Genomic DNA, 25,033 nt, shown 5'->3' with positions numbered 1-25,033 from the left:
CCATTCAGGTTGACAACACTATTCAGGACTACTATTAATCACCTCAAAATGTTTGGAAAGATTAAGACAAGAATGGTCAAAATTGAATGTGGGTTTTATTGAATGTGGGAATTTTAATGAGGGAGACAGGGTGTTGAAAGCAATCTTTCCAAGGGCAGATTAAGTAAAGTTGCACAGACCTTGAGGAAAGAAAATGGTCAGCAACAGTAACAAGTGAATAGGACAGTAACTGTCAGGGCACAAGCTAGTAATGCACTCAAGTTCAAGTTTAGCAATGAAAAATGGAAGCCTCATCAGAAAAATATTCAGCAGTGAAATATTCGACATGGATGAGGATTACAGCAGTGGATGGGCTAAAGCAAGATAGAGACAGGCAACTCAGCAGAAACAGGCAGTATCAATCTACTACCTATTCATTCTTCCTACCAAATATATAACTTGTACTTAACTAGCCTGAAGCTTAGTTTTCCAGGCTGTATCTGCAAAATCATAGTTCTTAGCAAAGTCATCCCCAAACGTCAGTATATAGGCCGATGTGTCCCCTCAACAACTGGATCCATGACTTCCTGTCTAACAGGTCTCAGTGAAGATGGGTACAGAATCTCCATGATCATACTCGGCATACTCCATGATCATGTGAATTCAGTCCTCAGTTTTGCTCACCTTACATGCATGACTGTGTAGCCAAAGACCATCTTTAAATTTGCGGACACCAGAGTAGTAGTAGGGCCAGTGAGACATTACTGATAATGAGACAGAATACAGGAAGGAGATTAAAAGCCCAGTGGTGTGATACCAAGATAACAATCTTTCTCTCAATGTCACTAAGATGAAGTATTTCAAGAGAGAATATGAGAGGCTACATCCCTGTATACATCAATGGCACTTGACTGTAGACAACTTGGTTCTTAGGAATAAACATTTCCAATGACCTGAGCTGGACCAACCATGTTGTTGCAACAATTTTTTTTCCCCCAAAGATTAAGGAAGTTTGGCATGCCTATATGTCACTTAATAACTTCTACAGGTGTAGCACCTAAAGTATACTTACTGGATGCATTACAACATGGTATAGAATCTGCTCTGTTCAAGATTGGAAGAAGTGGCAGAAGGCAGTGAATGTAGCCTGAAACATCACACTAACTTTCCTCCCCTTCATGGATTCCATCTACATCTCCCTTTGGCTAAGAACGGCGTACTGAAGGACCCATCACACCCTCCCTTCTCTCCTCCCTTCAGCGAGAAGGCTCAAGAGCGTGATTTCATGAAATAACAGGCTTAAAGGCACTTTCTTCCCTGCTGCCATCAGACTTCTGCATGAACCACAACAGTGCTATTGTGCTGCTCTTGCTTTCTACTGATAGATATTTTATTTTCTGTTGCAACTATATAATCTATCCATATTTTTGCTCTTCTACTTCATATGGCAGTATGCAGGTTAGAGCTGAACTGCTAAGATTGCAGAAGAACCTTTCTCACTGTGCTCGGTATAATGTGGCAAGTAAAATTAACCTCTGATGCAAGTTTACTAACACTTTCATCAATTGCTTTAATTTGTAATACTATAAATGAGCAATGGTGTGTCCAACACATTTTGTAGTCCAATTTTATGTGATTGCTTAATGACATGGACAACAATTCCCAAGCCAAATCCCTTTGCATTCTCACTTTGCACTATTAATCTGAGAAATTGCCCTTAACTCCCTCCAACATAAAGTCGGGAGTTTGCAATCTATTCTCATCCATTTTACTTCTATATTTACAGATGGTAAATTTCTAAGTAGCACCTAAAAGACTTGCAAAAAAAAAATCTAAAAGTATATCTACTGCATCACCATTATCTGTCACCGCACCTAAAATGATTTCTTTAGTAAATCTCTTTTGGAATCAGTGCTATATTCGGTTTTCCACATGTTTTATTTTATCAATGAGTAAAACTTTCACTATCTTTCTGCCACCAATGTTAAGCTAATTGATTAATAGCTCCCTTAGTTTCCACACAGGAGTTGTATTGCAATTTTAATACTTAGGTATTTACTTCCTCTGATGTCTCTTCAACCTTATTACCACCTCCACGATATTTTCTAGCTAGATCTTCACAAGATGGTTCTTCAATCAAAGCAACTTGATCCCTAGAGGGAGAACATGCAGTTGAAATCTTATTATGTCAGACTTCACTTGTAAAACTCAAAAATTTCAGATTTAGGGATACATCTAGTTTCAACATTTGGATCACGTTTATAAAAGGAAGATGTTTTCTGAAAGTCAAAGGCTTCCTTGGAAAAAAATATCAGCAGCCAGTTCAAGTGCAATTCCTATCTGCTATCTGTCAAGTTACCTGCCCATTTACTTCAATGATCTGAGATGAGAATGCAGTTGGTGTGGTTAGCAAGTTTCTGAATGACACCAAAATTGGTGCTCGAGTGGATAGTGAGGAACGCTAAGAAATGACAGACAGGATTCAACTTTGACAGGTGTGAGGCATTTCATTTTGGTAAGTTAAACCAGGGTAGGATTTATGTTACAAATAGTATGGCTCTGGAGAGTGTTGTAGAAGAGAGATGGAGATGCCCCAAAAGTGGCAAGACAGGTAGAGAGGGTGCTGAAGGAAGTGGGTGAATAACTTGTCCTCATTGGTCAAGAGTTGGGACATTACATATGTATAACATGTTGATGAGATGTAATTGGTATGTAGTGCACAGTTGTGGTCTGGCTATAGAGCAGGTGTCATTCAGCTGGTCAAGAGGGCAGAAAGGATTCACAAGTATGTTTCTGGGACTGGAAGGCTTAAGTTATAAGAAGAGACAGGGACATTTTTACCAAGAACATTGGAGGCTGTGGAGAGACTTTATGGAGCCGTATAAAATCATAACGGACATAGATAAGATACATAGTCTTTTTCCAGGGCAGGGGAGTCTAAAATTATAGGGCATATGATTAATGTCAGAGGGGAAAGTTTTAAAAGGCACCCAAGGGCCAACCTTTTAGACAAGCTGATGGGTATATGGAACAAGCTTCCAGAGCAATTATACAATAGGTGTGTTTAAATAGCATTTTGAATTCATTTTTTAAACATTACCTATAATTTTCATTGCTCTGATGCTGAGAAGACAATGATTTATCTCGCAACTGAAATAAGAAAAAAGGAAAAAATGTAATAAATGAATCATTCAAAAACAACATCAAGCTGAAAAATTTCCTCTTAAATTTCACAAATTAAGAATAAATGAGTGTGCCTCCACTGTATTTGGTCTTCACTGCTTAGCCAAAATTCTGCCTCACTTACAGTCACAGAAACTTAACTGCTAAACCAGATCATTTGGAAGTGAACCTGGATCTCTCTGACCTTTGTTCATTATAATTACCATATATTTTGGCATGTAAGTTGAGTCATGAAACCCAAAAAATTCTCTCAAACATGTGGGTCGACTAGTATGCCAGATATAATTTTGAGACCTTAAATTCAGTTCAAAATCCAATCTGTGCTGAGCCAGGTATAAGTCGACCCTTGAAAAACCGATTTGGTGTACAAGTTGACCCTTGGAAAGTAAAAAAAAAAACCTGATTGGAACAGATTTTTTATTGAAAACAACACAATTAACACCCTTCAAAATCACTATTGTCTGGAAACAACAACACATTTAGAACCCGTCAAAATCACTCTCACTATCGTCGTCTGAAGCAAAGATGGCAGCAAGCACATCCATACACTCACTGTTTAAACAGTCATCATATAGGTCCCCGTCTGTATTTGATGAGGCGATTTCAGCTTCGTTGCCAGTGTTCCAGTATAAATCATCTTCTGTGCCATCAATTGCACAAGAGATACTGCACTTTTTAAATGATTTTATCATAATCTCTACTTCAACCGTGTTTTGAGCACGAAGTTACACAGTATTTCAAGGGATGCAGCATGCATTGCCCCGCCTTTTATCAACGATTTTTCTGGACTTGACATCCATGTATTCCATTTCTTGCGCATATGGTCTTTGAATGGCTTATTAAAGCAGACATCGGGAGGTTGCAATACAGACATCAAACCACCATGTAAGTATTATGTAGTGCTAATCTACTTTTAGTGTTCTTAGTTAAGTGGCTATGAAATATATTCCAGACCAGCAAACTCCGTTCTTTGCGTAAACTGCCTGGTCGCCTGTTCCATACATCGTCTATCCATAGTTTTACACTATTTTCATCCATCCATCCTTATTCATAAAAATGTACAAAAATTCCTGCAGGGAATTTCATTTCTGCTTTTGATACATTATCAATAATAACAAAAGGCGAGAGATATTAGATGATAGGTTTTTAATACCATAAGTCTTGGACCATGGTCCTGTTCTGGCCTGAGGGAGGGATTTGGCTTGACTGTCTTTATTAGGGGATTCCAGGGTGTGGAATCACTGTGGTCAGCCATACATATGAACCAAACAAATACACAGTGCCAGATATCAAGTAACAGTATACAGTGGTGTATCACCTCAGGTTTAATTTTGCATTTGAAAATTACCATGGGTCTTAACTTTGTCCCGTCAGCCATGCACGATAACACTATGGTCAACCTGGTCTTTTTATGGCCTGTACCTCTGGTTTGCAGAGTTTTAAAACTTTTCCATTCCACTGTTCAATTGCCTATCATGTTGAAATTCATGGGGTTTTTGTCCATGTTTCTAATATTTGCCAATGTAAACTAGTGTTTCTGCTGGTTCTGTATAATAAACTGGTGAAAACTTACAACTTTATGATCAAAATCTTTTGGTAGTTTCTGTGCAATTTTTTGTTTTTGGAGTAATACTAGATTTTTCCTGTTCATGAAACTATGTAGCCTCAAAATCATTACTGAGGTCTGGGTGCAACTTGGCCCACTGCAGTGCAATTGTCCTTATTTTATTTCAGGTGACTATGTAGCAATCTGCAATGTGATTTTCCAACCCTGGCCAATAAGTGATTCCTTTTCTCAAAGAACATTGCCTTTTTGGTATGTTTCTTAAAGTCTCTTCTGTTTTCCTCCAGTCTCTTACCAACTTCTCATGCACATCAAATTTTCTTGCAGCAAGGTTTTCTTGACCATTTTTATAACTTTCAACTTAGCTCGCTTCATATTTTCGTCATGTGCTACGCTGTGTCAATGGACCCTCTATGATAACAATCACCTCCAGCCAATGCCCAGCAGATCAAACCATGTGATCCATGAGGGGGTCAACGTATACGCCGGTCAATGGCCTATCTCAGGCATTGCGAACTTTTGGGGTTAAATATACGACGGTCAATTGGGGTCAACATACACCGAATATTCCATAAAACCCTTAAAATGAGGCTGAAAAAATAGGGGTTGACTTATATGCCAAAATATACAGAAGCTAAATTATCAAGTAACCATCAAATGCAAACATTTCCCATTTTGCTTCAAAGAGATTTGCTAATTCTCTGAGGGATACCAGAAATTACACAGTGCATTAGGCTTAGAATAAGTTTGTAGATGACATATCTGTGAATAAATGTTCTAACAAGAAATTAAAAGCCTTACAAAAGACTCACTGATCAGATATTGTGACACATGTTGTTTGTATTGTGTAGAAATATTTTTGGGAGATAAATTGGGGCAGGTTTTTTAGTGTAGGTCACATACAAAAACCTTAAAACAGATCTTATTTAAAAGATTGGAGCTCAGCTCATGCTAGACATGTCGAGGCCAAGAACCTTTGCAAAAGCTTTGGAGAGTGTGAAAGAGACTTCACTAATGGACTGTTGTTTACAAAAAGGCAACAGATGAAATAACTTGTTGGAGCTGCAGACTGTTTGGATCTGTGTGAGTGAGAGAGAGAGAGAGACACACACACATGTTGTGAGTGCTTAGTTCAGACTGGTCAAAGCCCTTGTGGTTCATGCAAGAGAAAAGAACTGGCTGCCTAATGTTTCACTTGAAATAAGTGAAACTAAAAGGAACTCTGTGGTGACATGAAAGAAAGAGATTATCATCTGGAGAACCCTGAAGGGGCAAGTTTCATCAGCACGACACTGAAGTGGCTGATTAAAAAGGAATCAGTGGTGGATGTTCTGGAACAACAAATCTCTCTTTGAAAACTTCCTGAGCGGTAACCATTTACCTTTCAAGCACCAAAGTCTGGTGAAGTTTATAAATGTTAAATTCTGTGCACAGTATAAGAATTGCCTGCAACCAGTGAACTTAGAGAAATGAGAAGTGAGATTTTCTGAACTTACACACATATTACATACACATGCGCTTAGAATTAGAAGGGGGTTAAGTTAGGTTAGTTAAGTCAATAGTGATAAGTTAAAGTGTGATTCTGTTTTCATGTGTAAAGCAACTTTTGTTTAACTAACCATTTGTCTTGGTGAATATCTATTGCTGCGGTTTTGGGGTCCTCTGGGCTCATAACAATATCTTATCTGAGTAAATGTGCAAGACTTACAGGGCCTGCAGATGGGCTGAACTCTATTCATTCAATGTCAGATAACCATGCCCAACAATTTGGATAGTGCTGATTTGTTAAAATACAGAAAACAGAAAAGTAATTAAGATAAATTGACACTTTTGCCACATTTTTTTTCACCCACTTCCTGTCAGGTAGACAATTCACAATTGTGAGATCATGCACTACCAGATTAAAGGACAGCTTTCTCGCTTTACCAGACACCCAAATGAACCCCAATGTAGTAAAATTATGTTGCCTTTGCTCTGTACCAAAGGATTACTCACTGCATTGTATTTTGGATGTCTATTGCTCTCAAAACAACCTTTATCATTTCAATTTTGATACAGGTGACAATACACAAACTTGAAATGAATAACATTGCTTGAAGTTGGTTACATTTAGCCAATAACTGCACCTCTGGATATCACTGAACCCAGACTCTTCTGGAATGCAATGGATTGTATCGCTTTGAATGGAGGAAACATTGTATCGTTTTGGATGTATCACTTTGGATGGAGGAAACATTGCAGAAGAAGCAAACAGAAATTCCAAGAACATTTAAGGATTATAGCTTTTCAGTTACAAGATATTTGTCCGATGTCAATTAAATAAATTTTAAAGTCAATTCATACCACATCAGGAACAAGTGTAGCAATTGGCAGATTTCTTAACTCAACAGACAGCAAAGGGAGACTTTCCAAAGATATTCCTTCAAGTACTTTCTGCCTTGTTCTCTCATAGTTGACTTTAAGGTCTTGTAAAGTAGATGTTAATGCTGTGCCACTATCAGTACCCATTTCCAATCCTGGGAACCTTTGTAATTTAAGAAAAATTAAAAAAAAATCCTCAGTCAAAAAATAATCACACGCAAACAAAAGCAAAATGCTGAAAACCGAGAGAAATGAAAAAAATGACACAGCAGTTTAATCATTATCTTAATAAGATCCAGAATGTTTTGGATAATACTCTGCAGAGGGATTTCTTGCAAAAGATCAAATACATCAACAAGAAGTGGACTGTATATGATACAAAAAAAAAGTGACTGCATTCATCCAGCTACCTTAAAATAGTTAGTGAAACACAAAAGTCTGCAGACACTGTGAATGTAGTAAAAACACACCAAAATGGTGAAGGATGGTGGTGGCTGCAGGCATTGCTGGAAGGGGGTTGGGAACTGCATACCTTCCCATAGTGCCCCTTCTCCCTGCATGTGGATCATGTAGTGTTTTGGGCCAAGCAGCTCTTTTGGGAATGTTTCGCATGTCTGCAGAAATAGCACTTTGGGTGCTCGATTGCAGTGGTGATTTGGGACCTCACATCCCAAGAGCCCGAGCTCCCTACATGACAGTCATGTTCCCCAAGGAGAAGACCTCCATGTTTAACTGCCCTGTCTCAAGCACTTTAGCCAGGTTAATTACTTCTTGCAGGCTTCGATTGCTCTTTTCCAATAGTCTCTGACTGACTTGAATCCAGCCACACGTACATTGTGTATCAGACCTAAGTGGGCGACTTCTCTGCAGTCGCAGGCTCACCTCGGCTCCCATGGGACCCGCATGTACTCATCAACTGACTCACCAGGTGCTTGTCTACGACTGCCCAGAAGGAACCTGGTATAGATGACGTTTGTCGGGTCCAGCTGAGTTCTGAAAACTTTTCGGGATGCTTTTCCCATAAAATACTTAACCTCATTAGTTAATTATTAGTCAACTTTTGGACACAACCATCCCCAAAATATATACAAAAAAGCCAGCAAAATAATTATGATCTTAACAAGTGTTTTTGATTTGCTTTCCTCAGGCAAGTCTTAAATATTTGATGAAATTATGATGTGCATGGGGAATACAACCAACAAGATACTAGTTTTTGACAAACTAATGTCTACAGAAGCACTAAAAACTCCAGGTACTGGAATCTTCAGTGAACAAAGGGAAGCTGGAGGAATTCAGCAGCCAGGCTTCATTCATGGATAGAACAGATTAGTCAGCATTTTTGGTCAGAACCTTTTACCAGCTCTAAAGGAGAAGGGTAGATATTGTTTATAAAGGGGAAAAATGGCATGAGAAGGACCAAGAGAAATGGATATTGGAGAGGAGGTGGGAGAAGTGAAGAGTCCACTGGAGGAGGAGGGGCATGGGGGGAGAGAACGGATTGAGGAGAATGGGAGTACAGAAATGGAAACGTAGAGATAGCGGACATCTAATATTGGAAAATCTACACTCTGTTGATCACAGCTAGAATTCTTGGATGCTGGCCAATTTTATTTCCCTCACTATTCCCACACATACACACCTGACTTTGGCTTCATTCATTACCAGGGAGATGCTGAACACAAATCAGTGGAACAACACAGCATTTTGCTCCTGTATGGCCTTAAACCCAATGATATGAACATTAAATTTCCAAATTTGAGATAATCCACACCTCTATTGGTTACACTACTTTATATACTTTACTTTATCTACTCTTGCTCACTTTTCTTTCACCTATTTCCCTCTACTCTCAGTGGATCCTTCCTCTATCTCTCCACTTCTCCCACTGTATGTATTGTATGAGCTGGCCCACCCCTGGACCTGTGACACCTCCCACCCAGAAATCCTTATAAAGACTGTTATGCCCAGGCTCCTCCCTCAGTATCTGCCTTGAAACCAGGCCAGCAACATGTGAGTTGTGTTGATGTCTTAAGGTGATTAAAGACTATTAATCACAACTCTCTGATGTGGTTGATTAATAGTGCCACAATTTAATTTTGGGCCATGGACAAGGCAAAGTGAGTGGATAAACTGGACACCGACCCTAAAGATCCTGAGGCCTCAGTTAAATTCGATCAATGGCTGCACTGCATCAACATTTTAATGAGACACATTGACATGCAGAGTGAGGAAGACAAACAAGATCTACTCTTCGCTCAGGTCAGCCACCGAGTTTTCCAGATGATAAGGCACTGCACTACTTACTCAGCTGCAATGGACCTCCAGCAGAAACTGTATTGGACCCGACAAACGTCATCTATACCAGGTTCCTTCTGGGCAGTCGTAGACAAGCACCTGGTGAGTCAGTTGATGAGTACATGCGGGTCCCATGGGAGCCGAGGTGAGCCTGCGACTGCAGAGAAGTCGCCCACTTAGGTCTGATACACAATGTACGTGTGGCTGGATTCAAGTCAGTCAGAGACTATTGGAAAAGAGCAATCGAAGCCTGCAAGAAGTAATTAACCTGGCTAAAGTGCTTGAGACAGGGCAGTTAAACATGGAGGTCTTCTCCTTGGGGAACATGACTGTCATGTAGGGAGCTCGGGCTCTTGGGATGTGAGGTCCCAAATCACCACTGCAATCGAGCACCCAAAGTGCTATTTCTGCAGACATGCGAAACATTCCCAAAAGAGCTGCTTGGCCCAAAACACTACATGATCCACATGCAGGGAGAAGGGGCACTATGGGAAGGTATGCAGTTCCCAACCCCCTTCCAGCAATGCCTGCAGCCACCACCATCTTGCACCATGCCACCTTCGGCTTCACCTCCGGTTGCGGGAAATGGCAAACCTGGACAGCATCACTTCTTGCGGCAAGGAGCAGCACTGCGTGCATGGCATGGGGCAGCCATCTTGGAGGGTGTTCCCAAAACAATTCTACAGCAGTGACTAAGACAGCGACCAGATTTTGGCTTCGATTACCCTGGATCAGGATAGCCCACATGAACTGGCCAGGGCCATGATGAACATCAAGGTAAATGGTCATGTCATGAACTGCTTATTTGATACAGGGAGCAGAGCTTCAATCATTGGGCACAGTGCATCGCTACTCCCTCGCGGTAACTCCAGCAAAATATAAAGTTTCCCTGGCCTCAAAATCCCACTCAGCTGAGATCCATGGCAGCTGCACTGTGACACTGACTGTGCGAGGCATGGAGTGCAAGAACTTTAAACTCCTTGAAAAAGCATCCAAATGCAGTTTGACAGCCCACTCCCCAAGCACCACCATGATCTTCAACTGCCAAATTTTAAACAACCCAATCCCCCCTCCGAACACAACCTGTGGTATCTCTACCCTCCGGGTCCCACTGCTGCCCCTGTTCAAGAATCTCATCCCTGCCTACAAGCTGGTCACCACTAAGAGCAGATGATACAGCACCAGGGACAGAGCCTTCATCAAAGCAGAAGTCAAATGTCTTCTGGCAGAGGGGATCATAGAACCCAGCACCTGGAGGGCACAGGTGTGGTGATATAACCACTGGATTGTTGGTGATTGTCTGCGCCTGTCCACACTTCTGCACTGCCTACTGCAGGGGGAAACCTATTGTACCTATAGGGAGTTAACCTGGGAGACTGGCTCCACCAGCCCCACATAAAGGCTCACGCTGCCTCCCTAGGCAGGAGCAGAGTACACGGAGCAAGGAAAGATACAGAAACTGGTGTGCAAGTTTTAAGCTAATTGAAGCCTGTAATACAGCCTTTCATTATTTATGCCTGTTTGTTCACACTACGGCAAACCACAATTTACTTAGCTTAATTTTAAAGTACCATGGAGAAGTTTTTCAGCATAAAGAAACTGGATATCAATCCCCAACACCTGGAAGCTTCAGAACACTTTGAGATCTGGAAGAATGCGATTGGGGCAATCATCCACACTCAGGCTGAGGTCAACTCAGACTAGACGAAACTCATAGTACTGTGTTCAAAACTGTTCACATTCCAGAAATCCATGATTGCATCGAGTACGAACCGGCAATGGCCATCCTGGAAAGCATCTACCAGCCTACTCCAGGTACCTGCTTAGCATCAGGCTACAACAGCCAGATGAGACAGTAGCGGCTTACCTTGGAGCACTGCATGAAATGGCACCCCCGTGTGTGGCCAAGACCAGGGTGACCATTGGGGAAGTGGAATGACTCATCCAAGATGCATGTGTGCAAGGCCTGCGATTGAAAGTGACCCGATGGAGACTGCTGGAAGAAAGCAATGCTTCCCTTACAAGGGTCATCGATGTGGTCTGCTCCCTGGAAGCTGCAGCCTACCACACAGAAGCTTTCAATGTCCACCTGCAGCCCCCTTCAGCTTGGCCAATTCAGATGACCACTGCCGCTGAAGGCCCCTCCTGTGGAGAAGCGATTGCCACTGCCGACGCATCCCGCTGCAGTAAGTACTGCGGGACCCGATGTGGGTCTGACAGATGCTCCCGAAGGAATGTCCAGCGAGGAACTCGCATTGCTCCTAGTGCTGCAAGAAAGACCACTTTGCGAAGATGTGCCTCTCAAACCCGCCGGGAGCATTGGCCCTACGTGAGCAGCCAGAAGCCTCCTGCGACCCTCTGGGTCCCTCCACGTTAGTATTGGGCAGCGTCACTATTCTGTCTGTCACTTCCAGCCTGGCTGTCGAACCATGCCGCCATCATTTGTTCCTCATGGGTGCCACCATCTTGGACCAGCCAACTTCCGCCCTGCTGACCCGAAAACACAGTCAATATAGACTGTGCACCTGTCGCTTCCCAAGAGGACCCATGCCGGACAGATGATGACACTTCAACCATCTTGGGTCATCGGGTCACCTACAAACCGCCACTCGCCACCGCCAGCTAGGAGCAGCAACTCAGACCCTGAGTCAGTCCTAGCATCCACCACGCTTGTCGGACAACATCCCACATGGACTTGGATTCTCGATGATGGACATGGCTGTCAACGGGAAGATAATAAAATGCCTGTTCGATAGTGACAGTACTGAGAGCCTTGTCCACCTGCTCAAAGTACGTCCAGCAAACTTTTCCATTGCTTTTGCAGCCCAGCACCACTCCCTCACAGTGCTGGGATGCTGTTCACTAAATTTGACTGTGGGATGAGAAACCTACAAAGGGTTCAGGCTCCTGGTCACGCCAAAGCACTGTGCCCTGATTATCATGGGACTCGACTTCTAGTGCCATCATCTCTACAGTGTCACACTGGCATTCGGTGGCCCACTCCCCTCTCTCACAGTCCACAATGCCAAGATATACAACCACCCCCGCTCCACCTGCGGAATGTCCAACCTACGGAACCCCCTGCCTCCCTCTGATACCAGACATCAAGCCCATTGTAGTCAAGACCAGGCACTACTGTGCAGCCGACAGGGCCTTCATTAAAGCCAAGGCGCAACGGCTTCTGGTAGAAGGGGTAATAGAGCCCAGACCTAGCCCCTGGCAAGCCCAGGTCCTGGTGGTCAAAGAGGGCAGTAATTCAAGGATGGTCATTGACTATAGTCAGACCATCAACTGGTTCATCCAGCTGGACACTCGCCACAACCCCATATTGCCAATATTGTCAATGAGAAAGCCCAGTACAGAGTCTTCTCCACCATTGACCTAAAGTTAGCCTATCACCAACTCCCCATCCAGGCCTACGATAAGCCCTATATTGCCTTGGAGGCTGACAAGCGCCTTTACCAGTTCTTCTGCGTCCCCTTTGGGGTCACAAATGGAGTTTCTATGTTCCTGGGGGAGATAAACTGTATGGTAGATCGAAATAAACTGAGAGCGACTTTCCCATACCTGGACAATGTGACGATCTGCGGCCATGACCAGCAGGACCACGATGCTAATCTGGAGAAGTTCCTCCAGACAGCAGAGGCATTAAATAGGGAGAAGCGTGTGTTTAGCACCATCCCCCTCACCATCCTTGGGTGCATCTTGGAACATGTTGTCATCGGTCCTGACCCCGAATGCATGCACCCACTGTTGGAACTCACACTCCCCCACATGTTCAAGGCCCTGCGCAAGTGCCTAGGGCTGTTCTCCTACTATTCCCAGCCGGTTACCTGCTTCTCAGATAAGGCCCGCCCACTAGACCACGCCACCACTTTACCCCTCCATGCCAAAGTAAAAGTGGCTTTTGTACACATCAGAAAGGATATCGCCAATGCCAAGATGCATGCTGTGGACGAGAACACCCCATTCCAGGTGGAGTGCAATGCCTCTGATGTTGCCCTTGCTGCTGCCCTCAACCAAGGGTGTAGACCCATGGCCTATTTCTCCTGGACTCTCCACAGCTCAGAACTTGGGCACTCCACCATCGAAAGCGAGGCCCAGGCGATCATGGAAGCTGTCTGCCATTGGCACCATTATGTGGCAGGCAGGAGGTTCATCCTCCTCACAGACCAGTATATGGTGGCGTTCATGTTCAGCAGCACCCACAGAAGCAAGATCAAAAATGACAAGTCAAGCTGGCCACATCCAGTATAGGGGTGGACTCTCAACAACTCCCCGATGCCCTGTCCCAGACCTGTGTCAGTGCACAGTCTGACCAAATTCAGACACTGCATGACACTCTTTGCCACCCGGGTGTCACGTGCCTGTACCATTTTGTGAAATCCCGGAATTTCCCCATTACTGTCCAGGAAGTCCAGACCATGACGGAGTCCTGCCGGGTCTGTGCAGAGTGCAACCGTACTTCTTCCGTCCAGCACAGGCCCACGAAACAAAGGCCATTCGGCCCTTCAAGCAACTCAGCATCGACTTTGAGGAACCACTGCCTTCCATGAACAAAAACATTTATTTCCTCTTGGTTATTGGCAAATATTCCTGTTTCGTGTACGCCATCTCTTGCTCTGATACCTCCATCGCCATGATAAAGGTGCCAGTGCAGATCTTTACCATGTTCAGATATCCAGCATTCATCCACAGTGACCAGGGGTCCAGCTTCATGAATGATGAGCTGCACCAGTACCTGGCGATGCGGTGCATCACATCTAGCTGTACGACTAGTTACAACCCCAGGGGGATCGGGCAGGTAGAACAGGAAAACGGGGTAATCTGGAAGGCAGTCCTCCTTAGGTCGAAGGGATGGTTCATCAACTACTGGCAGGAGGCCCTTCCCGAGACACTCCATGCTATATGGTTGCTCTTATGTAAGGCTACCAACTGGATCCCTCACGAATGCCTCTTTTCCTTCCTCAGGAAATCAACGATGGGCATCTCACTGCTGGCATGGCTGATGTCTCTGGCACTAGTCCTCCTTCGCAGGCACGGGAGAACTCACAAGTCTGACCCCTTCATCGAGCAGGTGCACCTCCTCCACACAAACCCACATTATGCTTATGTGGTGTATCCCAATGGATGCGAGGACACCATCTCGACTTGGGACCTGGCACCGGTGGGAGCCCTGCCCCCCATCCAAGTAACTCCTGGCACCTCCAGGACCCTTCCAGAGCCGACATCCTCCCCCTGCCACCCATCAACCATGGGATCCTTCTGCCCACAGCCCCACCCCTGACCTACACACTCCTCGCTGCCATGCACCACCCCGCCTACACTGCTGGCCGCTCCGGCCACCCCTGACTCTGAAAACCTTCAGGCAGCCCCGTATCCTCTGACTATTGATCAGGAGCATGTCCTGCGACAGTCCCAGAGGCAATGGCAACTGTTAGATCGCCTGAGTTTGTAAACTTTGTAAGTATGTGTTTTTCTCTCCCAACAATTCAGTATCTAGCAGACACCCAGCACGACAATGTTGGTGGACACTGTTTTCTCCTCCTCGGGACTCATTTTAAGAAAGGGGTTAATGTGGTGATACAACCACTGGACTATTGGTGATTACTTGTGCCTGTCTGCACTCCTGCACTGCCTACTGCAGGGGGGCAACCTATTGTACCTGTTCAGTGAACTAGAATTCACTGACTGTGTGGAGTTCAGATGGCTTGCTCCTCCCTTGGCTCCACCCTCATCTACCCCCTACCCCATATAAACCCTGGTTTTCCCATCTTATCTCAGATTTACCTGAGGACTGTTGTATCTACCAGCCATTGATTATAAGCTATTAAAAGTGTGTTTGTGTTCCTCTCAAGTCTATGAGTGCAATCAGTCACGTTACAATTTTAATAGCTTAACTTTGAAGCAGGATGGAAGCCCTGTTGAAGCCAGGCTTGCTCCAGGTAGACTCTCTGTTCCCAGAGGCACTAGAGGAATTCGCTACTGGCTGGAGTGCTTCCAGTCTTACCTGACAGCCACGCAAGATGTCTTCAACTCTGAAAGTCTCCGAAGGTCTGCACTTCTCTCTCAAGTTGGCCCCAGGGGGTTTGCGGTCATCAGGGACTGTGCAACTTACGAGTCTGCCACAGAAGACTTGAAGACCCACTATACAAGGCCTCAGAATGATGAGCTGGCAAGACACCGGCTCTCTCAACATCAGCAATGCCCGGGTGAATTGTTGGATAATTATCTCCTTGAACTGTGGGCCCTGACTAGGAAATGCCACTATGAAGTGGTCATAGCTCGGGTGAGAGAGAAAGAACAAATCTGGGTCACCCTCGTGGGAGGAGTGAGGATGAGGTACATGAGGAAGCAACTGCTACAGTTGGGGAAGAAAGACTTGGCCAGCATTCAAACAGGCCCAACTAGGAGCTGATGACCTCGAGAGCGAAAGTGGCACCTTTTCAGACAACCAGGTCAGTAGGGCACCGGCATCCCCCGCAGCCTCAGCACCGACTGCTGCGGCCACTCACGAGCAGGGATGCTACTTCAGTGGACAGCCACAGTACCCCTGCCTCCAGTGCCCCGCGAAGGACACAGTGTGCTCAGGATGTGGTAAGTGAGGGCAATGATTAGTGAGACATGGTTGCAGGAGGGATGTGATTGGCAACTGAATATCCCTGGGTTTCGTTGTTTTAGGTGTGATAGAGTCGGAGGGGCAAGAGGAGGTGGGGTTGCATTGCTTGTCAGGGAAAATATTACAGCGGTGCCTAGGAAGGATAGATTAGAGGGCACATCCACGGAGGCTATTTGGGTGGAACTGAGGAGTAGGAAAGGAGAGGTTACACTTGTAGGGGTGTATTATAGACCACCCGGAGGGGACCGAGACCTAGAGGAGCAAATCTGTAGGGAGATAGTAGATATTTGTGATAAGCACAGGGTTGTAATTATGGGAGATTTTAATTTTCCACATATAGATTGGGAAACACATTCTGTGAAAGGAATGGATGGGTTAGAGTTTGTGAAATGTGTGCAAGATAGTTTTTTACAACAATATGTAGAGGTGCCGACCAGAGAAGGAGCAGTGTTAGATCTACTGTTGGCAAATGGGATGGGTCAAGTGACGGAGGTTAGTGTTGGCGAGCACTTCGGGTCCAGTGATCATAATGCCATCAGCTTCAATGTCATTATGGAAAGAGAGAAATCAGGGCCAAGGATTGAGGTTTTTGATTGGGGAAAAGCTAGATTTGAGGAGATGCGAAAGGACTTGGAGGGTGTGCATTGGGACAATTTGTTTTATGGGCAGGATGTAGTAGAGAGATGGAAGTCTTTTAAAGATCAGATTTTGAGAGTGCAAAAGCTTTATGTTCCTGTTAGGTTAAAAGGAGGGGCAAAAGGTTTGAGAGAGCCATGGTTTTCAAGGAATATTGGAAACTTGGTTCGAAGAAAAAGGGAGGCGTACATTAGATATAAGAAGCATGGAGTTAAGGAGATGTTTGAAAGATACATTGAATGTAAGAGGAATCTTAAGAGAGGAATTAGGAAAGCTAAAAGAAGGTACGAGAAAACTATGGCAAGCAGGGTGAAAACTAATCCAAAAGAGTTCTACAAATATGTTAATGGTAAGAGGAAAGCTAGAGACAAAATTGGTCCCTTAGAAAATCAGAGTGGAAAACTGTGTGTGGAACCTAGAGAAATGGGGGAGATATTGAACAGTTTCTTTTCTTCGGTATTCACTAAGGAGAAGGATATTGGGAGATGTGGGATAAAAAAAGCAAATTGGGTAAATATGGGGAATATAGAGATTACAAAAGGTGTAGTTTTAAGGCCTTTGAAGAATATAAAGGTGGATAAGTCTCCGGGACCAGACGGGATCTTCCCCAGGACATTGAGAGAAGTGAAGGAGGAAATAGCAGAGGCTCTGGCGGTAATTTTTCAAATGTCATTAGATATGGGGATAGTGCCGGAGGATTGGCGCATTGCGCATGTGGTTCCGTTATTTAAAAAGGGTTCAAGGAGGAAGCCTGGCAACTATTGGCCTGTAAGTTTGACGTCTGTGGTAGGTAAATTAATGGAGAAAATTCTTAGAGATAGTACTTATAAACATCTGGATAGACAGGGTCTGATCAGGAGCACTCAACATGGATTTGTGGGAGGAAGGTCATGTTTGACCAATCTGATTGAATTTTTTGAAGAGGTGACTAGGAATGTGGATGAGGGTAGCGCAGTGGATGTTGTCTATATGGACTTCAGTAAGGCCTTCGATAAGGTACCACATGGAAGGTTAGTTAGGAAGGTGCAGTATTTAGGTATAAATTTTAAGATAGTCAAATGGATTGAACATTGGCTGAAAGGGAGAGGCCAGAGAGTGGTAGTGGATAATTGTCTGTCAGGTTGGAGGCCGGTGACCAGTGGTGTGCCTCAAGGATCTGTATTGGGCCCATTGTTGTTCGTTATATACATTAATGATCTAGATGATGGGGTGGTAAATTGGATTAGTAAATATGCAGACGATACTAAGATAGGTGGAATAGTGGATAATGAAGAAGGTTTTCGAGGATTGCAGAGGGATTTGGGCTGCTTAGAAAAGTGGGCTGAAAAATGGCAGATGGAATTTAATGCTGATAAGTGTGAGTAAAAGTCTGCGGGGCTAAGAGGAAGCAAAAGATGGTGATCACATGTGTGACCCCCAATCGGCATACGACCTATGCCTGAGTCCCAAAGTGCCAGCCCCGGCCTCTCCACGCTGCTCGCCGTCAGCATCTTGTTGCGCCTCATGGTGAGACCTGCCACAAGAAGTGAAGCTTCACAGGAAGCTATGGCTGCCATCTTACCCCACCTGGTGATCGACACCACCTAGTCCTCCCTAAGATCAAGATGGAGGACAGCCATCTTGCCACGCCTCATGGTTGATGCCATCTTGTCTACCAGCGGGTCAAGATGAGAGCGTCGACATTAACATGGGGGGCAACATGGTTTCTGAAGCACTGGCTTTGGTCGTCCCGGGTCAGGCAAGACCTCACCAATTGCATAACTCGACGATGGAGGGGAGGGTAAATGGACACTTGACTGATTGTTTGGCAAACACTAGCTCCACTGAAAGCTTTATAAACTCTATGACTCCTCTGCAGCACAACTTAAAAGTGTATCCAACGGACTATCATATTTACCTAGCATCGCACTTGCACTCTGCAACTATCCAGTGGTATTGTATAGTGCATCTATCTGTAAAGGGGTGGGGAGGAATTTTGTAAGTTCCGAATGTACATACTGAAGGATTTGTGTGCTTCTGTGTTGCTGGGCTTGGACTTCCTGTGTCATCTTAAAAGTGCGACCATGGAGTACTCTGACCCACTTCCCCCAATCACGGTTTGGAACGGAGGGTCCCAAAAGCCAGATGCCACATGCAGTCTCTCCATCCTAAATATGGATTTCCACTCCCCCCCCCACCCCCCTACCATTTCAAAACCTGACTCCCAATTGCAAGCTGAAAGCCACAAAGAGCAGGCAATACAGTCCAGGGGATTGGGAATTTATTAGAGCTGAGATGCAGCTGCTGCTTAGAAAAAAATCATTGAGCCTAACAACAGCCCACGGAGAACCCAGGTAATAGTCGTGAAAGGGGAAGAGTCCAGACTAGTGATTGACTATAGCTAAACAGTTAATCGCTTCACACTCCTGGACACGTACCCCCTCCATCGAATTTCAGACATGGTAAATGAAATTGCTCAGTTTCGGGTCTATTCGACCATCGACCTGAAAGCTGCATATCACCAGTTACCCATCTGTTCCGAGGACTGTCCCTACACCGCATTCAAGGCAGATGGACAACTTTATCAGTTCCTGAGGGTCCCTTTCAGGGTTACAAACAGGGTCTCGGTCTTCCAGAGGAAGATAGACAAAATGGTAGACAAGTACGGGTTAAGGGTGACATTCCTCTATCTCGACAATGTCACCATTTGCAGACATAACCTGGACGACCAAGACACCAATCTCCAAAAATTTCTCGACACAGCCAAATCCTCACGTACAATGCCAGTAAGTGCATGTTCAGGACCAAATGCCTAGCAATCCTCGGCTATGTGGTGGAGAATAGCATCATTGGCCCAGACCTCAAGCCTATGCATCCCTTCCTAGAACTCCCTATCCTGCGGACCATGAAGGTGCTAAGGAGGTGCCTGGGCTTCTTCTCATTACGCTGACAAGGTCTGCCACCTCTTAAAATCTACCTCCTTCCCATTATCGGCTAAACCCCAGGCGGCTTTTAACTATGTCAGGAGCTACATTGCGAAAGCCACCATGCATACAGTGGACGAAAACGCACCATTCCAGGTGGAGAGCGATGCTTCAAACATAGCTCTGGCTACGACCCTTACCCAGGCAGGCAGGCCAATAGCTTTCTTTTCCCACATTCTGCAAGACCATGAACTCTGAAACCAGTCTGTGGAGAAAGAGGCTCAAGCCATTGTGGAGGCCATCAAGCACTGGAGGGACTATCTGGCTGACAAGAGATTCACTCTGTTCACTGATCAGCGAAATGTAGCATTCATGTTCAATAATACGTACAGAATCAAAATAAAGAATGACAAAATCGCGAGGTTGAGGATCGAACTCTCCACCTGTAACTATGAGAGACTAGGTCAGGTATGCTCAATGACCCCCCCCGATTCCTTATCCCAAGGAAGCTGCCCACCACCCAGTTGCGGACATCTCACGACAAGCTCTGCCACCCGGGCATCACCCGCATGGCCCACTACATCAAGGCATGCAACCTGCCCTTCTCTATCAAAGATATCAGGGAGATGACCAGGTCTTACCAGGTCTGCGCTGAGTGCAAACTGCACTTTTACCTCCCCGTCAAAGCACAGCTGATAAAGGCTACCCGCCCCTTCGAATGACTCGGTGTCGATTTCAAAGGGCCCCTTCCCTCCATTAACGGAAATGTGTACTTTCTTATCGAAGAGTACTCGCGTTTTCCGTTCGTTATCCCCTGCCCAGACATCTCCACCACCACCAGAGCTCTGCACTCCATTTTTATCATGTTTGGGTATCCCAGCTATATTTATAGCAACCAGGGCTCATCGTTTATGAGCAAAGAGCTACACCAGAACCTGCTCACAAGAGCCATCACCTCAAGCAGGACAACTAGCTACAATCCCCGGGAGAATGGACAATTTGAAAAGGAAAACGCAACGGTACGGAAGACTGTGAAATTGGCTCTCCAGTCTAAACGCCTTCCAGACTCATGCTGACAAGAAGTCCTACCCACAGTGCTTCACTTCATAAGCTCGCTTCTCTGCACTGGGATCAACGCAACTGCTCACGAGCTAATGTTCACTTTCTAGAGGAAATCCACATCTGGGACTACTCTCCTGGCTTGGCTAACAGCACTGGGGCCGGTCCTGCTGAGAAAGCATGCGAGGAGGAGTAAGACAGACCCACTGATTGAGAAGGTGCACCTGCTGTATACCAACCCAACATATGCCTATGTGGCATACCCTGATGGCACTGAGGACACTATCTGCCGGAACTGTGGATCCAATGCCTCAAACAAGCCAGGAACCATCGTACCCCACCCAGGGTTCTGGACGACACAGCTCTGGAAGTGGGTCAATCCAGTCAGAGCCCTCGAGACCCAGTAACTCAGCATCACAGGAGTCCAGGAAGTTCAGGAAGCCCCAAAGTCCTCCAGTTCTGAGGCGCTCAACCAGAATAATTAAACCTCCTGACAGACTCAACTTGTAAATATTTGTAAACTATAATTTTTTTTGAATGTATGGTCTCTGTTTTTCACCTGCAGCTTCTCTTCTGAAGGAAGGGCTGAATGCAGTGAACTGGAATTCACTGACTGCATGTAGTTCAGATGGCTGGCTCCTCCCTCACCTACCCCAATATAAACCCTGGATTTTCCGCCTTACCTCAGATTCACCTGAGGACTATTGTATATCCTGGCCATCAATTGTAAGCTATTAAAAGCATGTTTATATTCCTCTCATGTTTGGGAGACTGTAGATGATTACGGGCTAAAGGCAACATTTCCTTATCTTGACAATGTGACCATCTGAAGGCATGACCAGCAGGATCATGACTGTAACCTGCAGAAATTTCTTCAGATGACCAAAAGCCTCAACCTAACATATAACCAAAAGAAGTGCGTGTTCAGCACTTCACGGCTGGCCATCCTTGGCATCATTGGGCCCGACTTAAACCATATGTGCCCCCCTTTGGAACTCCCATTGCCCCATACCCTCAAGACCCTGAAAAGATACTTGGGCTTCTTTTTGTATTATGCCCAGTGGGTTCCAAATTACGCAGACAAAGCCCGCCCCCTGGTGAAATCTACCACCTTTCCCCTGTCAGCGGAATCCCAAGCAGCATTCACACGCGCATCAAGGGAAATATTGCCGAGGCGGTGATACACAATGGATGAATACATCACCTTTCAGTTGGATAATGATGAGTCTGACTTTGCCCTTGTTGCCCTGATCAACCAGGCAGGCAGGCCAGTTGCTTCCTTTACCTAAACCTCCAGGGCCCTGAACTCCAGCACTCAGACATCAATGAGGAGGCGCAGGCCAGAGTGGAAGCTGTGCACCACTGGAGTCACTACCTGGTCAGAAAACTGTTCACCCTGCTGACTGACCAACAAGCAATCACTTTTATGTTCAATAACAAATAGCGGGGAAAAATTAAGAACAAGAAGATACTGAGGTGGATTCTGATATCCACCTATAACTATGGGATCACCTGGAAAGCTCAACAAGCCTCCTGATGCCTTGTCCCGGGGGACATGCACCAATGCGCAGTTGGACTGCCTTCAAGACCTCCACAACAATCTCTGCCATTCCAGGGTCACCAGGCTCTACCACTTTGTTAGAGCCTGTAACCTCCCTTACTTGGATATCAGGGAGCTGACCTGGAGATGCCCGGTCTGTGCCAAGTGTAAACCCCAGTTCTATCAGACAGACAAAATCCACCTCATCAAAGCCACCCACCCATTTGAGTGACTGAGAATGGACTTCAAGGGACCCCTTCCTTCCACCAACAGAAAAGTATACTTCCTAAATATCATCGACGAATACACCCGCTTCCCTTTTGCCAAATCCTGCCCAGACATGACCACAGCCACAGTCATAAAGGCACTGTGTAGCATATTCGCTCTGTTTGTATACCCCTGCTATATTTATAGCAACCGGGGATCCTCGTTTATGAGCGACAAGCTGCACCAGTACCTGCTGGCCAAGGGCATAGCCATAAGCAGGGGGAATGGCCAGATAGAAAGGGAGAATGCCACCATCTGGAAGGCAGTCCTCCTAGCCCTCAGTCGAAGGCCTGCCCATCTCCCGGTGGCAAAATGTCTTCTCTGAGGCACTCCATGCCACAAGGTCCCTCCTCCATACCGCAACTAATGCAACACTGCATGAAAGGCTCTTCTTCCCCAGGAAGTCGGAGTCGGGAACCACACTGCCATCCTGCTGACAACCCCTAGGCCTATATGGCTCCAGAGACATATCAGATGGCACAAGACTAACCCTTAGGTCAAGAAGGTCCACCTCCTCTACGCAAATCTCCAATACACTTACATGGAGCACCAGGATGGATGGCAGGATACGGTTGCTCCATGCAAGGGACTCCTCAACCAACCAATCAACATCCCCTCATGGTAATCCTGGCCAACAGGCCTTATTAATTGCGCTTGACCCAGTGCCCCAACCCCAGACCGAGCAACCCAACAGTCCTATTAATTCCCCTCAGCCACAGTCTATTGCACAAGACACTGCCCAGGAACCAGCAGCTGAACCACAGCGAACCTTACAATGATCGCAGAGACAGATGGAGACCACCGGACAGGCTGAACCTGTAATAAAGCACTGAATCACTTCACCTGCTCTTTATATACTTAAGATCTGCTCTTTCAACTTTAGTCATGATAACGTTGTTATTTGAAGAGGCAACATAGAAGATTGAAGATGCCATGGTGGACATTGCTTATGGGGACTTTATTAATACTTTTGATAAGGTGCCACACGGTGGATTGGTCTGGAAGGTGAGGTTGCTTGAGATCCAAGTTGAGCTGGCCTATAGGATACATAATTCACATAATGGTAAGAGATAGAGGGGTGGTAGTGAAGGGTTGTTACCCAGATTAGAGGCCTAAGATTGATGTTGTGGCACACAGTAATCAGTGCTGGGCAATGTTCCCTCTAATTCTTAGTAGTCAGTGTGCACAAAAATTTAGGTTGTTGCTAATTTTTTTCTTTTGACAAAAATATATGCGCACTGAATGCTTGTGGAAATGTAAACTTGAAATTGTTTCAAGGTCATTTTGGCACAGTTCATCTCTCATGGCTAATAAAACTACATTGGCATGTTTTAATAAAATACAAATATGATTGCATTCTACAAAGTAACATTTAGTTAAGATTTTATTCTATTCTTTGAACTACTTTGTTCAGTTTGTTATTCCATTAAATAAAACATTATTGAGTATTTCCTACTGTCCAACCTGGTTCACACAACCAGTGTCTCAAACTGGTCCTTATGAGCCACACACTATTCGAAAGGACATACTCAAGAGTGTAGTTAGGTTAAGCTCAATGTTTTATTGGGCCTCAAGTCCGACTTTTAGACATCTCACGTTACCGCCATTTTCCCCAATTGCTGGCGTATGACCCGCATAACAAAAGCAGGTTTCCCACACCGGGGTACCTTCTTGCATGACAATACTTTCTTCCCCGCGCGCTGTCCCTGCCTGTTGGCTGTGCTGCGGGGGTCAGCGCAATTTTTGGGTCACTGGCCCTTAAGCTGCCCTTGCCATTTGTCTGCTGGTTCGCTTGCTAGGGCCATTGGTGCTGCAGTTTGCTGGCTTTTCAGTGCGCTCACAGCCCAGAGTACCTGTTTGATTGCTGTGGCAGTGGGCCGCCACAATTTCTTATTTTTACGTGATGCAATGTCTAAATAAATTAATAATAATAACACCCATCAATTCACTGTTTATTATTATTAAAGTTGCTAGAAATGGCTAAATCAAAACTCATTCAATTACAAAGCTAGCTGTCAAACTATCCAGACGTTTAATGTGAAAATCTTCACACAGAGCACAGCTTATGTAGGTTTACAAAATATTTGACATAAATTAGTGATGTGCAAATGTGGTATTTGAAAAACCAACGAACAGAAACAGCTAAGAGATTATTTTAAGTCTAATTATTACATTATATTAGGTAATTAATCTTTGGTATGCACATTAATTTCCTTTGTGCACTGGTGGCAAAATGTGTGCACATGCACAAAACTTCGAGAAAACAGTGGTGCTGGGTCCTCTTATTTGTCATCTACATTAATAACTTGAATAACAATGTTAGTAAGTTTGTTGAGGACCCCAATATTGGTGGTAGAGTAAACAGTGAAGTGGGTTTATAGTAAAGAATGTTCAAGTTTATTATCTGATTGTACATCTACAACCCAACAAAACAGTGTTTCTCAAGACCATGAAGCACACACAAAATGGCAATGCACACTACATAATGATCACATAAATAATCTAAATAAAAATACATTAAAAAAATATATTTTTTTAGGGGAGATCATTTCACAGCCTGCGGGAAAGAGCTATTTCCAAATCTGGCGGTCCTGATTTTGATGCTCCTGTACCTCCTTGATGGTCCT

The 25,033-nt window shown here is 44.9% G+C and overlaps 1 protein-coding gene across 6 annotated transcripts in view; it reads right to left on the bottom strand.

Annotated features, from left to right (window-relative positions):
- The window catches only part of rbm44 (RNA binding motif protein 44), a 145,475-nt gene that overhangs the window by 55,659 nt on the left and 64,783 nt on the right, over nt 1-25,033 (bottom strand). For 5 of the 6 annotated variants that reach the window (XM_069933981.1, XM_069933983.1, XM_069933985.1 and 2 more), the window contains 3 exons: nt 7,070-7,250; nt 3,080-3,129; nt 2,039-2,132 (listed from right to left, as the gene is read on the bottom strand). In XM_069933981.1, the coding sequence (XP_069790082.1) occupies nt 2,039-2,132; nt 3,080-3,129; nt 7,070-7,250 (325 nt within the window). The remainder of the gene's footprint in view (nt 1-2,038; nt 2,133-3,079; nt 3,130-7,069; nt 7,251-25,033) is intronic. The other variant, XM_069933984.1, reaches the window with a different exon arrangement.

This window comes from Narcine bancroftii, chromosome 4 (genome assembly GCF_036971445.1).
Source record: "Narcine bancroftii isolate sNarBan1 chromosome 4, sNarBan1.hap1, whole genome shotgun sequence".
Lineage (NCBI taxonomy): Eukaryota > Metazoa > Chordata > Chondrichthyes > Torpediniformes > Narcinidae > Narcine > Narcine bancroftii.
The sequence above is the reverse complement of the archived record's forward strand: the minus strand, read 5'-3'. Positions and strand labels throughout refer to the sequence as shown.